At 36.9% G+C, this 14,193-nt stretch overlaps 1 protein-coding gene across 1 annotated transcript in view; it reads right to left on the minus strand.

Moving 5' to 3' along the window:
• DENND1B (DENN domain containing 1B) overlaps positions 1-14,193 on the minus strand; it is a 207,076-nt gene that overhangs the window by 131,815 nt on the left and 61,068 nt on the right. Inside the window, exon 3 of the mRNA XM_070939310.1 lies at positions 11,780-11,823. Within this exon, the coding sequence (XP_070795411.1) occupies positions 11,780-11,823 (44 nt within the window). The remainder of the gene's footprint in view (positions 1-11,779; positions 11,824-14,193) is intronic.

Raw genomic sequence — 14,193 nt, forward strand, 5'->3', positions numbered from 1 at the left:
GCTGGGACAAGTAACGGTAGCTCACCCCATTACGCGGCACTTGGGATTCGAACTGCTGAACTGCCGACTTTTCGATCGACAAGCTCAGCGTCGTGTGGCCTTTTTAAATCTAAGAAATTCCCTCTTTTTCATGATACAAAATCATGTCAAACATTAGCATCCAAAAATACTTAAAGTATTCCTTCAACATGTGCAATGTATTCCTTGAGATATGCAATGTATCTGTAAATTAAATGCATTTTTAACATATAAACACAAACTAATAGAAAGCCTGTGTGTACTAAGAATATACTGAATACTACAAAGAGATAATGGGGAAGGGACCAAGAAAGCAAAAGCAAAAAGTATGTTAGACTACAATTTAGCCACCTGAACAAGAACATCTATTAGCAATGTGGTTTTCTGTTACTGTAGCAAATCACAGACCTTGTATCCAGTGGTGGGATTCAGCCAGTTTGCACCACTTCAGGAGAACCGGTTAACTCTCTGAGCAGTTTGGTGAACTGGTTGTTGGAAGGAATCATTAGGGCAGAGAACCGGTTGTTAATTTATTTGAATCTCACCATTGCTTATATCCATGTCCAACCAAGATAGAAAGTACATATTTAAGAAATGTTGTGATGAAAGGCAACCTAACTGAAAGAAGTAAGCACGAAAACTATTTTAGAAAGGAGGAAGACTCTAACAATGCAATTTGAGTATAAGATGCTCTTTTTGCTGAAAGTAAATCAAGGAATCTACTCTGAATGAAAATTCAACAATCTATTCTAATTCTAAATATACTATTCTATCACTGCATAGTAGTTATTTTGTCCAGTGCATTGATTTTTAAAGATATAACCATCAGTGAATAGTTCACTTTTTTAGCTTTTTTATAAGGCAGTGAATAAAGACCAAATCCAGCATTCAATTTGTTTGGGTTAATATGTAATATCAAAAATGCTACCCTTAATTAAAAATTACAGTTGGTTAAAAAAAATAAGCATTTTTGTTTTTCACTAAGTAGTGTCAAATATTACAGCTGTACCATAAAAATGAGTAGCATATGCATACAGTCTATTAAAATGCACATAATTTATCTTGTTCAAAATGAAAACATATCTAACAAGTAATTCTATTCATCTGGCCCTTTTTCACCCAGCCTTAAGATATACAAATGCATGCCTTTTCACCAGAACATAGCAGCTGGTAATGAAAAGGAAAGCATTCAAATGATCATTTTCACATCATATTCCTTCGTCTTTTCTCCAGTTTCTCCTGTCTTTCTTTGAGCTCCATTCTATTACAAGAGAGCTGTTTCTTAGATCAATTCATATTTCCATAATCCACACTGCTGTTTCTCCCTCTTCTCCCCAGGGTAGACTACCCCCTACATCCAGGACTGTGGCTTACAACTGTCATTAAGACCTGTAACAATAACAAGATAACAAAAGAGTTTGGTCAAGATGAGGCTTGCCTATACCATATGCTGATCAAATGCAACATTTCAGACCAATGGAAATGCTATAAAACAAAATCATGATCCTAGCAAGATTTGGACTTGCCACCTGTCCCTCCAAATGCAAAAAAAATAATCTTTTTTACAATGTCAACTATATACTTGCGGTACATAAAACATTTATATACCAATGATAATTTGCATTCAGGGTGGAAGGATTCAAACTCTTTAGATACCAAATGGTAGGGAGGCCTTTCTCAGGTCTTCAGAATATTTGCTTACAAAAACAAGTGTCAGACCTTAATTCTGTGTATAAAACAACTGGAGGGATAATTACAGCTAATTATTATTAACTTACAGCTAATAATAAAAACATAATGAATAGTTCACATTTAGAATTGTTATATGTGTATCTTCCTAATATTTTCATAGCGCCATGTACATATTTTAACAAACATTAAGAATAGTTGTCTAATCACACAAAAATTTCAAGGCTCTTGAAATCTGATCATATCACATCAGATGTCTATGATTCTCAGCTGGAAAGTTATAGCAAAATTATGGGTCATTAAGGGTCAAAATTATGAGTCATCATTAAGGATAAAAAATATAAATAACACAATTCTTGTTTCTCTGAGGTAGTCCTTGTTTCCATTTAAGTACAGTCCAGTTGAGGAAAAAAGAAGAGAAAAACAGCAAAGAGGAAAATGGGCTTCTTCCAGCTTTATTTTTCACTTTTTTTGTTCTCTGTTAATTAAATTTTCTTTGACGTTAAGTGTCCTTCCAATGATGGATTAGGAAGATGAATAGTTTCAGAATAGTTTCAGAAATCAAGTTTAGGTTTTATTGCAGTTAATCAGAAACAGGAGTGAAATATCCTCACAAACATGCTAAGAGAAACGTGAGAGCCAATGAAAGAACTGAAACTTTGGACTATAACAGAACAGTTAATGCCTAGATCTGGTTATGTATCATGCCTTTCAGTTAATAAAGTATTCATATTTCAAATTTTTATCACAAGAAAGCACCACCTTCCAACTACCCAATTTTCAGGAAGTATCTATGCTTATTCTGTTGCTTAAAGACAAAGTTCAAGAGCAAGTAGCCATCCATAATAAGTACATCACTGAACACTAGTTCTGCATGGTGATTCCATAATGAGATAAGCAAATGATAAGGACAAGTGTTATATGCTGAATCCAGCATTTGCTGGATTCAATATGGACTTTCCTCCCCAGCGTCTTATTACTGTATAAAGTTTATTGAAGAAATTTTTATCTTGTCATTCCAAGAGCCTTCGTTCCTATTTAGAAGTTTGGTTTCTTTTTCTTTTTTTCTGCAGAGACAATATTAAGAGCATTACCCCTGGAAAAGCAAACCAGTTCCCTTAATATAGCATACATTCACAAAGATAAGGTTGTTCCTGGCACGGAATAATTTTCACAGTGCTTCTCGGTGCTTCTCCAGAAGATCTGGAGTTGTTGTTTCTCCACCAGAAAGTCTGGTAATTTTGTGTTGGCAAAGGACAATCTATGATAGAAAGGAAGTTTCCTGTCCAAGCAGATTACATTAAACTGAAAGCTATTGTTCTGTCCTTATAGTCCTCACTTTATGAGCAAAATTGAGATCGGCAACTCCCTTTCTAATTAACATAGTCATTAAAGGAGACATCATATGACTGAGATTTACAATCTCATTCTGCTGTGGTTAAACAAATCACTCTCAGTTGTTAAACAAGACATGACATGTCTGTGACTTAAATTTTTGCTTAAAATTTTTGCTGAAAGAAGAAAAGTACAAATTGATAATTTATGGATTTGAAGATTAAGAAGGACACAAACTAAATGAACAAGTAAGGGGATTTGTAAAATATTTCAGAGGGAGGTGGGACGATAAGATAATTATCTGTTGAAAAGAATGTTTGAAGTGATTTATACATGTATTAAGGTAATACTGGCACTCTCTATGATTTGCTGCCATTTTGTCTTTGACCTGTTTTTTATTTTAATTTTAGTTTTTCTTTTCTTGCACTTTTTGTTTTTCTTTTCTTTTGATCAGTCTATTAAATTTATATTTTTAATAAATATAAATAAAAACTGAAAAATGCTTTCTTAACTTATACATTGGAGAAAACAGTTATAAATATTAGCTCTGGAGAAACTAAGTAAGCCCAACCTTGGATGGAAGACAATCCAAAAAATCCTAGGACTAAAGAATGGAAATCAAAAACATCCCAAAAGATATAACATAACAAAATATGTTTGTATCTAAATAATAATAGTAAAACCAACAAACAAGAAAAAAGCCAAACAGTGCACCATCAAAATGAGGCTGGAAAATAAAATCAGCATGTTAAGATTAGATGCAAGCAATCTAGAACAGATGAAAGAAAAGAAACTAAAGAACAAGAAGACCAAAGAATGCCTGATCAAGAAATATCACTTAGAAATGAAAATGAGGAAAATCAAGGAAGCATTAGAAATAATAAAGCAGCAACCAACAGCTATAGTCAAGAAGATCAGCAGATAGATACAAAACTCAAATTGCATACAATATGCAATATCTGCTAGAGAAACATTTCTTCCACTCCATCAATGGAGAGACTGCAGTGAACAAGTCAACATGTGACAAAGAAGAAACAATACAGTTTTGGACACAGCTATGGTACAACGCAAAAAATACAAGGGTGCAGCTTGGACAAAGCAGATAGATAAGAATAAAAAAAGAAGCTAAAATGATAGAATTTGCTATAAAGGCCGAAATGTTGGAGAAAAAGGCAAGGAAGATCAAGAATTAGCACCAGGTGAAGATGAAGTGCATGGTTTTTGGCTGAAACATCTGACTGGTCTCCACTGACTCATTGCCAAACAGTTTAACAAGATACTGCAAGGAAGTGAAACTAAAGGTTCATTAACATCTGGTAAAATTTACCTGATGATGAACAATCCAGCACAAAGGGGCAGCACCAGGCAACTACAGGGAAATTACCTGCTTATCAACAACTTTCAAATTGCTACTTGGTGTAATTGTTGATGCAATCCAACAGTCTCTAGTTGAAAATAAGCTCTTTCCACCTGAAGTAGAAATAACTGCAAAAGGAAGATCAACTTGAATACAGCATGGATTGATTATAATAGCAATAGCACTTCGGCTTATTTACCGCTTCACAGTGCTTTAGTAAGCTTTTTTTTATTGCGGTCAGAGACCAAATTAAAATACACATAGAAGGGGAGTATATTTTACAAATATAGATAGATCATGTGACAGTACACCATCTACTGCCTCAGATACAATCTGTACTGTCAATACTAGTGATCCTCTGCCGTAGGGGTTACCCATCTCTTCCCCCGTTTTTTTCAGCCACGACTGCAGCAAAAAATTTTGCCACCTTTGGAGTTATATTGGGGTAGGAAATAAAGGCTAAACAGATCAGGTGAACCAGGGAATCTCTGGGAAATAGGAGAAATGAATCTTGATCTTATGTCTCGGTAGTGGAGACATACGAATGTAATGTGGAACAGAGATTCCGGGGATCGGCCATCACATGTACAATAGATGGATTTTACTCCCCCCAAGAGCCTACTGTTGAGGACATTCGAGGGGATCACATTAAATCGTGCCTTCATAAATGTGAGTCTATGTTTGATAGAGTGTAACGCGGAGAGATAAGGCGGAGGGTGAGGCGAGGGAACAATACCAAGGGAAAATGGTGAGCATGTTCCCGATCCGTTTGCCAGATTTGTCTATCAATGTCATCCAGCTGTTGAAAAATTAACAATTTGGCAGCATCAGGGCCTAAAATAAAAGCTTCAATGGGGGAAATCCCGATCTTCAAAAGTTTTGTGTGGATATTATGGGCCCAGGGACTATGAAAAGGATCCCGCCATAGGCATTGGCCTAGGTAATAGTCTGGGAGTCTGGTCCACAGGGACAACCAATTGCACGTTTCCACAAGATTGTAGCAAGTGAGGATATGCCCAGTTCCAAACGAATTGCGGCATTACTTACGCAGGGAGAGACTCCCATCAAACGGCGTAGGAACTGGCTGTGCACAGACTCAAGAGAGGAGATGTTGGATTGGACCCAGAGTGGGGCGCCATAGGTGATAGCAGCTATGCCCTGTAGACTTTTATTGCTGAGGGGATGTGATGAGCTCCCTCAGTATGAAAAAAGTGCACGAGGGCATGGATGGAAATCTTAGCCTTATTACAGAGAGACTTAACCTGTGCTGGCCACTTGGTATTGGATTGAAAGAGGATACCTAAATATTGAAATCTGTGGACCTGTTCTACTGGGATGCCATCAAGGTTCCAATGATAAATTTTCCTGCTTCTTGCAAAAACCATGATCACAGTGCTTTACAGCCCTCTCTAAGCGGTTTACAGAGTCAGCATATTGTCCCCAACAATCTGGGTCCTCATTTTACCCACCTCGGAAGGATGGAAGGATGAATCAACCTTGAGCCTGGTGAGATTCGATCTGCCAAACTGCTGGCAGCCGGTGATCAGCAGATATAGCCTGCAGTACTGTACTCTAACGACATTAGTTAAGTGAGTTTTACCTCATTTTACAAGCTTTCTTGGCACAGTTGTTAAGTGAATCACTGCAGTTGTTAAGTTAGCAACATAGTTGTCAAATGAATCTGGTTTCCCCATTGATTTTGCTTGTCAGAAGGTTACAGAAGCTGATCACATGACCCAGGGACAATGTAACCATTATAAATACCAGTAAGAACTAGTTGCCAAGCATCTGAATTTTGATCACATGATCATGGGGATGCTGCAAGGATCGTAAGTCTGAGAAAGGGTCATAAATCTTTTTTTTTTTTCAGTGCTGTTGTAACTTTGAACGATCACTAAACTGTTGTTAGTCAAGGACTACCTGTAATAGGAATCTGTAGAAATATCAGAGGTTTTGTGCAGATTGATGGTACAATGGAAGACACAGTTGCTGGTCAATGGTGATAGACTGGCGAAAGTTAATATCAAGAGAAGAATCTTTCAAAAGAGACTCTCTGTAACCACTATTCATAGTATTAATAGCAATAATATTGAAAAAGTAAGGCTATAGCTAGCAAACATCCAGAAATCTGTCAGGCTGTCCTACTTACTTTACATGGATAGTCTTTAAGTTATATGGGAAAAACACCATCCAAAATAGAATCGCTTCTCAACACTGTCCATATGTAAAGTCAAGATATTGCAATGCAGTTTGGAGTTGCTCTATCAAAATAACATCAAAAATCTGGATGAAAATGACCACTACAAATACCTGGGCATCCTTCAAGCTGACATTAGGCACACTGAAATCAAGAAGAGAGTTAGAAGAGAATATATCTTTGCCAGACAAGACATCTTTATTTTATTGGACTTTGAAAACTAAAATGGAAGGAAAGCAAAGTGGGCTTATAGTGTCATTAAAAGACTGTGCACTCTGCACTTTGAGTAGCTGGCCTAATAAAAATGAGAGCAGCAGAGGATTACAGGAATATAGGAAAATCATATATGCTTTCTTTTCATATTGAAGTAACTCCATTTAGAAACAGAACTCCTGGGCAAAGTCCTAAAGCAAGACTGACTAAAAGGTAATTTTGCAGGAGTGAAAGGACAAACAAGGGAAAAAAAATACTTATAATCAGAAAGAAGAAGGGACATGAATGGCTGGCAGAGGAGAAATGAACATATTTACATGTGTTGTGAAATATCATATTGTAATGATTTGCCAAGGAGAGAGGGATACATCAGCGCTTACTTATCTTCAGTTAGTTATGTAGTATATTAGAACAGAAGCTATAAAATAGGGACTGACAATGGGTACCTTCTTAACTAAACCTAATTCAAATAATGGTGGTCCCTGACTCAACTGTTCTTCCTTCACCTGGCAAATAAATCCTTCCAGGAAGCAGTGAGCAATGGCAAGTAGTAAAATGGTTGCCCAAAATGCTGCTTTGAAGTTTCTTAACATTTTATGTGCATCTGAAAACCATGGAAGAGAAAATAGGGCTTTAGTGAATAATGATCTAACATACTTCTCTGTATAGTTCCTTGCCTACTCACAGTGAAGGAGGAAGAAAGGAAAGGAAGAACTTAACATGAACGTTAAGCTTTTAATCTAACTATTCAGGGGAAAAAGAACTTCAACTTCAGGGCCAAAAGAACAAACCTTTGAAAACCAAGCTGCTTTTATAGAGGAATATTGGAAGGTACTATAATCACGATTTTGACTTTAGGGGTGATATTTTGACCAAAAATATGTCAGAGTATTATATAAATATTTGAAGGAAACATAAAATGGGGGGAGCCATATTATATTAATTTCAGATGGTGATTATCACAAGAATAAAGCAAAGTTAATTATATTGTTAAAATAGAAAAAAATACAGGACATGCAGTAAATAAATATAAATAAATACATATTAGTTTGCCTTATGGAAATCAGGAATTTACAAGAGTGCTACTGGTATCCAACAATCCAAGAGTCAGGAGGAAAATATTTTTAAATTTATTACAGAAATACAGATATACAAACATAAGAAAATTGAAAAGAAGCAGGTATAATTTGGAAAAAATACTGCTGTGCATGCCTTGATTTTAGTTGCATCTTTTAAACTTTTTAAACTTTTTTACACTTTAATAAACTATAAGGTGCATTTATTGTATATAATATGACCACTTTCTTGTATTATACGCATCATACATTGTCAGCTACAAGGCCTAGATCAGAATGATGGGGAAGGGATTAATCTCTTTTTCACTCCTTCTCCCAAGCAACTCTATGAAAAGAATTTTTTTTTTTCTGTTTTCAAGAACTGTATCTATAGGGTTTCAAAGGAAAATCTACCTAAGTTCTTAATTAACACAGTAAAAGAAATAAAACATTAATTGAAGCATAATACATTTGTTATATATGTAAGCCCAGTGTATGAATATATATGAACTCCAGTATGCCTTTGCGATTAAATCATAATTACCGTATTTTCCGGCGTATAAGACGACTGGGCGTATAAGACAACCCCCAACTTTTCCTGTTAAAATATAGGGTTTGGGCTATACTCGCCATATAAGACTACCCCTCTTCCAATGCACACCAAATAAAAATTAAAAAACATCAACTGGCTCACCTACAATGTAAAAGCAGCTGTGCTAGTCCCAAAATGGCCCCTGCAACAAGCAGGAACCTCACACAGCCACAAAAAGCCCCCCCAAAAAACTTTCACACTCTAAACACACACAACACAACACAACTGGCTCACCCACAATGTAAAAGCAGCTGTGCTAGACCCAAAATGGCCCCTGCAACAATCAGGAACCTCACACAGCCACAAAAAGCCCCCCAAAAAAACTTTCACACTCTAAACACACACAACACAACACAACTGGCTCACCCACAATGTAAAAGCAGCTGTGCTAGACCCAAAATGGCCCCTGCAACAAGCAGGAACCTCACACAGCCACAAAAAGCCCCCCCAAAAAACGTTCACACTCTAAACACACACAACACAACACAACACAACAGGCTCACCCACAATGTAAAAGCAGCTGTGCTAGACCCAAAATGGCCCCTGCAACAAGCAGGAACCTCACACAGCCACAAAAAGCCCCCCCAAAAAACTTTCACATTCTAAACACACACAACACAACACAACTGGCTCACCCACAATGTAAAAGCAGCTGTGCTAGACCCAAAATGGCCCCTGCAACAAGCAGGAACCTCACACAGCCACAAAAAGCCCCCCCAAAAAACTTTCACACTCTAAACACACACAACACAACACAACTGGCTCACCCACAATGTAAAAGCAGCTGTGCTAGACCCAAAATGGCCCCTGCAACAAGCAGGAACCTCACACAGTCACAAAAAGTCCAAAAAACCAACTTTCACACTTTACACACACAAAATTCCACATACAGCTTTGTGAGATTTTGTGTGTTTGTATAGTTAGAGTGAAACACTACAGAAACACACTAAATCTCAGAAAGCTGCACAAATATTATTTTATTTTATTTTTATTTTTATATGAAAGCTAAATTTAAAACTTCCTAAACTTTAAATGGCTAGGTCTAAAAAAGAACAACTAAAAAAACCCCAATTGACTATTTTTTTTAAAGCTCCCAAAGGGGAAAAAAACTTACCCAATAGAACAGGGGTCTCCAACCTTGGCAACTTTAAAACTTGTAGACTTCAACTCCCAGAATTCCTCAGCCAGCTTTGCTTTGCTGGCTGAGGAATTCTGGGAGTTGAAGTCCACAACTCCCTGCTTGCTTGATTGCAGGCAGGGAGTTGCTTGCTGATGGAATAGATTCAGGCAAGCGAAGAAAGGCAAGCGTTGCGACTAGCAGCTGAGGTAAGCAAGCTGGAGGGGGAAAACTTTTTTCCTTTTACATGGTTTCTGGCCATCCCAGCTGAGTTGCAGGGAACTTAGCTGGGATCGTGGGATCGTCAGAGCCATGTAAAAGGGAAAAACTTTTTTCCTTTTACATGGTTTCTGGCGATCCCAGCTGAGTTGCAGGGAACTCAGCTGGGATCGTCAGAGCTGGGATCGCCAGAGCCATTTAAGGCTCATCAGAGCCTTTCGGGCTGGTCTGCCTGGTTACAGGAGAACGACACCCGGCGTATAAGACGATCCCCAACTTTTGAGAAGATTTTCATGTGTTAAAAAGTCGTCTTATATGCCGGAAAATATGGTAAGATAGTAAGGCTAAAAGTAACAAACTTTGCTCTCAGTCAAAGATAAATTAATTTCATTCTGCAAATGAAGTTTCTGTCTGCTGAAACAGAGTTCAACTTCTATTACTCTGTGAAAAATTGACAAAAAAGCAACAATCCCAGAATTAAAATTTAAATTAAATTAAAATTTCTGTGCTTTTATTAACATTTGTTGATAATAACAATCAGTGTTGTTGATTTTAATGGAGCTCACATTTACGTAACTATGCTTGGTACAAGAGCACAACTGCTGACTTGTAAACCACACTGGCAAACATAGTTCTTATATAAATCCAGATATTAAAAACACAATTAAAAACAGAATTTAAGCTATTGTTTATATATACCTTATCTTTATGCAAGTATCTGGCATTCTTCAAAGCAAAATTGAAAAATATGCTTGAACTAATGAAATTATGTTTTTATTTTTTAAAGAAGTCAAATGTATTAAGTACAAATTTGTACCCAGGCTCTCATAATTTGGTAGCATAGATTGTTAAAAATAATAATGTATATCAAAAATGATAAAAATAAAAAAATAAAAAAGCAAGAGAGGCGTGTGTAAAATCAAAATTTTAATTTATATTATAACTATTAAATCCAACATTTACATAAATTGAACTGAACTGAATCAGGTTATAGATTATTGTCTGTGTATTTAATAACTGGCCTCCTGTCAAACTAAGAATTATAGTTTGTAAGTTTTGAAGGGACTCTTGAAACTATGTCCTCAGAATTCAGATTGTACACCTCTGATAAATATTTTATGCACTGAATATTAAAGATTTCTGTGAAAAAAGGCATTCAAAATCATTAATATTTAGCTCCACCTGTTTGGCCTTAAGGGTAAGACAGGGGTGTCAAACTTGCGTTATCACATTGTCCACGTGACATATTGCGACTTTTTCCCCCTTTGCTAAAACAGGGGTGGGTGTGGCCAGCGCGTGATGCATCCGGGCCATGGGCCACAAGTTTAACACCCCTGGTGTAAGACAAACTGACACTGTGGCATCCGTATATGACAGTGTTTCTCAACCTTGAGTGCTTGAAGATATGTGGACTTCAACTCCCAGAATTCCCCAGCCAGCATGGCTGACTGGGGAATTCTGGAAGTTGAAGTCCACACATCTTCAGGTTCTCAATGTTGAGACACACTGGTGTATGACATTTCTATCACCAATGGGATGAGCTATCATAAAACATTCATAACTGATCATATTTATCTGTATTGTGTGAATAAATATGTCTAAAATCACCTGAGTTTATTGATAAAGTTATGCACCTGGTGACAATTTTAATGTTTTTATATCAATCATAATTACACTAATGTAGTCCACAGGAAGGTTATTAATTATTGTAGGAAAAACAATTCCATCAGAGATACATCCACACGTACATCCATGGCCTTAACTTAACAAGGCCATGAAAGTAACTAATATCCTGTGTAATGCAGCAAACAAATTCTAATAATACAATCAGCTGGTGAAAATTCTCTTACTGCTATTCCCAACCATCTGTCTTTCTCCAGCTCAGTAAAAAAGCTGGTGCAGAGACAGAAATGATGTTGATATTATTATTGTTGTTATTACATTTACTACTCTGTCACTTTAAAAGGATCAATCTCACATGTCTAACCTGGTCTCCAAAGTCCTCCGGGAACTTCCACAAAACCACAGGATCTGTAAATAATTGACAGGCAGCATTAATCAGAGGCAAAGCAGCAGCATCTTATAGTAGAGTACATTAATATTAAAGAGGACCAATGTTGCTTTAGGCTCACAGAGAGATATTGTACAAAAATGTGTCTAAGAAGAAAATCCTAAAGTATTCAAAATATGTTCTAAAACATCATATTATAATTATATTTGCATACTTGTTAACAGATCAGTAAGCTATTCTATGCTTATTTTACTCAATGCTTTTTAACTGTACAGTTTTTCAAAGTTATTTAAATTATTTGCCCAACTGTTTAATTTATTAAAGACAGTTAAAATTAGGAGAAAATGATTGCTTCCTAATGCTATAAGTACTACTTTATTCTCCTAAATGACCATCTGGAATCCCCCACCCCCCGTCTTCTAACTTTTGCAACGTTTCCGATTTTCAGAGAATAAGATTGAAGAAAACAAACAAATGTATCAATAGTTGCATCATGGCACTGATTCATGCATGCATATATTTGCTTTTATTCCTTCTTCTACCACTGAAACTCCATCTGTAAATATATTTAAATGCTGCATCCATTTAACCATACAATCTTTTAGACTGTGTGTGTTGCATGGATGTTTGGATTCTGGCTCATATTTTACTAGTAATTTATAAATTATGCCTAACCAATGTTCAGTATTACACATTATAAGATTTTCAAAGTCAGATACACCTCTTAGCATTCCCCCTTCTGGATTTCTTTTATTCCTGCATTGCTTCATTGTATTTCAAGATACTGCAACCAATTAAATGTTGAGGAGCACTGTGTGGTAAGAGGCATTATTATATGACATTGTAGCGTACAAAGAAATTGTGATTGTACCTTATTCATTTTTATACATTACTACTACATCCTAGCATTTTTATATGTGTCTGAAATGTAAGTATATTCAATTAGATATAAAAGGCAGATAGACTCTTTAGATTATAGCAGTCCCCATAATAATTACAACTTACAATTCATTTAACTTTTAATAAATATAAGGGAATTACTTCATTATAAATTAAGTGGGAAGAAAAATATTACATTATTTTATTCCATACTATTTGAAGGAACAGAAAGGCCACAGAACTCTAAAAGTATTACAAGTGTGTTACCTATTCATGTCAGAGCACATTTGTTATATAAGCTATTATCTGAATAGATAAGCAACAATGGGAAATTTCAATGGAAAATGATATTTAATTTCTTCCACATATTATACTTAGAGAAAATTAATAGAGAATGTTCCACTGTTGGTATCGTATTCCAGTTCTGATTGTTAAAATAAACAATTCATTTTCTAAAAATTGTTGGAAATGTAATTATCAAGTCAGATTATTATTTTCTACTTGGTAGCAATCTTTTAGAGCCCATCAGTTCCAGAAACTAATAATACTTTGAAACAAATCTTAAAAGTTGTTTGCCCTTTCAATATGCAAATTTCTTACTGAACATTACAGAACCACACATTTCTTTAAAGTATGTTGGGGAGGAATTACATTTTGGCCTTCCCTGTCAGCTTCCTCATTGACTTTCCTTGTAGGAAACTGAAAAGGAATGTCGCAAATGACAACTATATGACCAGAGGATACTGCAACTATCATAAATGCAACTTGTTGCTAAGTACCCAGATCACAATCATGTAACTGCAGGGGCACTGCAACAGCCAGAAATTCAAGGAACAGTCATAAATATCTCTCACTTAGCATCATCGCAACTTCAAACGGTCATTGAACAAGTAGCTGATGAGTGAGGACTATTTGTAAATTGAAATGATATCTAGCCTCACGAAAAGTTAACCCTGTTGGAAGTGCCTACTAATCTAAGGTGACCAGATTTTAACATTGGTAAAGAGGGACACCATTGTGGGCGTGGCTTATTTTGTGGGCGTGGCTTGGAGGTCAATCGACCGCAAGGGTCGGTCCTCTCGCCCCTTCTGTTCAACATTTATGTGAAGCCGTTGGGTGAGATCATCCGTGGTTTTGGGGTGAAGTGTCATCTGTACGCTGATGATACTTAGCTGTACATCTCCACCCCGGACCACCCCAACGATGCCCTTGATGTGATGTCTCGCTGCCTGGAGGCCGTGCAGGTCTGGATGGGGAGGAACAGGCTCAGACTCAATCCCCCCAAGACCGAGTGGCTGTGGCTTCCGGCGCCCCGATATAGTCAGCAGGTGCCATCGCTGACTATTGGGGGTGAATCTTTGCCCTCCATGGAGAGGGCTCGCAATCTGGATGTCCTCCTGGACGCACGGCTGTCTTTAGAAGAGCATATGACGGCCGTGGCCAGGGGGGCCTTTTATCAGGTTCGCCTGATCCGCCAGTTGCAGCCCTTTCTGGACTGGGATGCCCTGCGC

The sequence above is a fragment of the Pituophis catenifer genome, unplaced genomic scaffold, assembly GCF_029215685.1.
Source record: "Pituophis catenifer annectens isolate HBS135680 unplaced genomic scaffold, rPitCat1.0.hap2 SCAF_3, whole genome shotgun sequence".
Classification (NCBI taxonomy): domain Eukaryota; kingdom Metazoa; phylum Chordata; class Lepidosauria; order Squamata; family Colubridae; genus Pituophis; species Pituophis catenifer.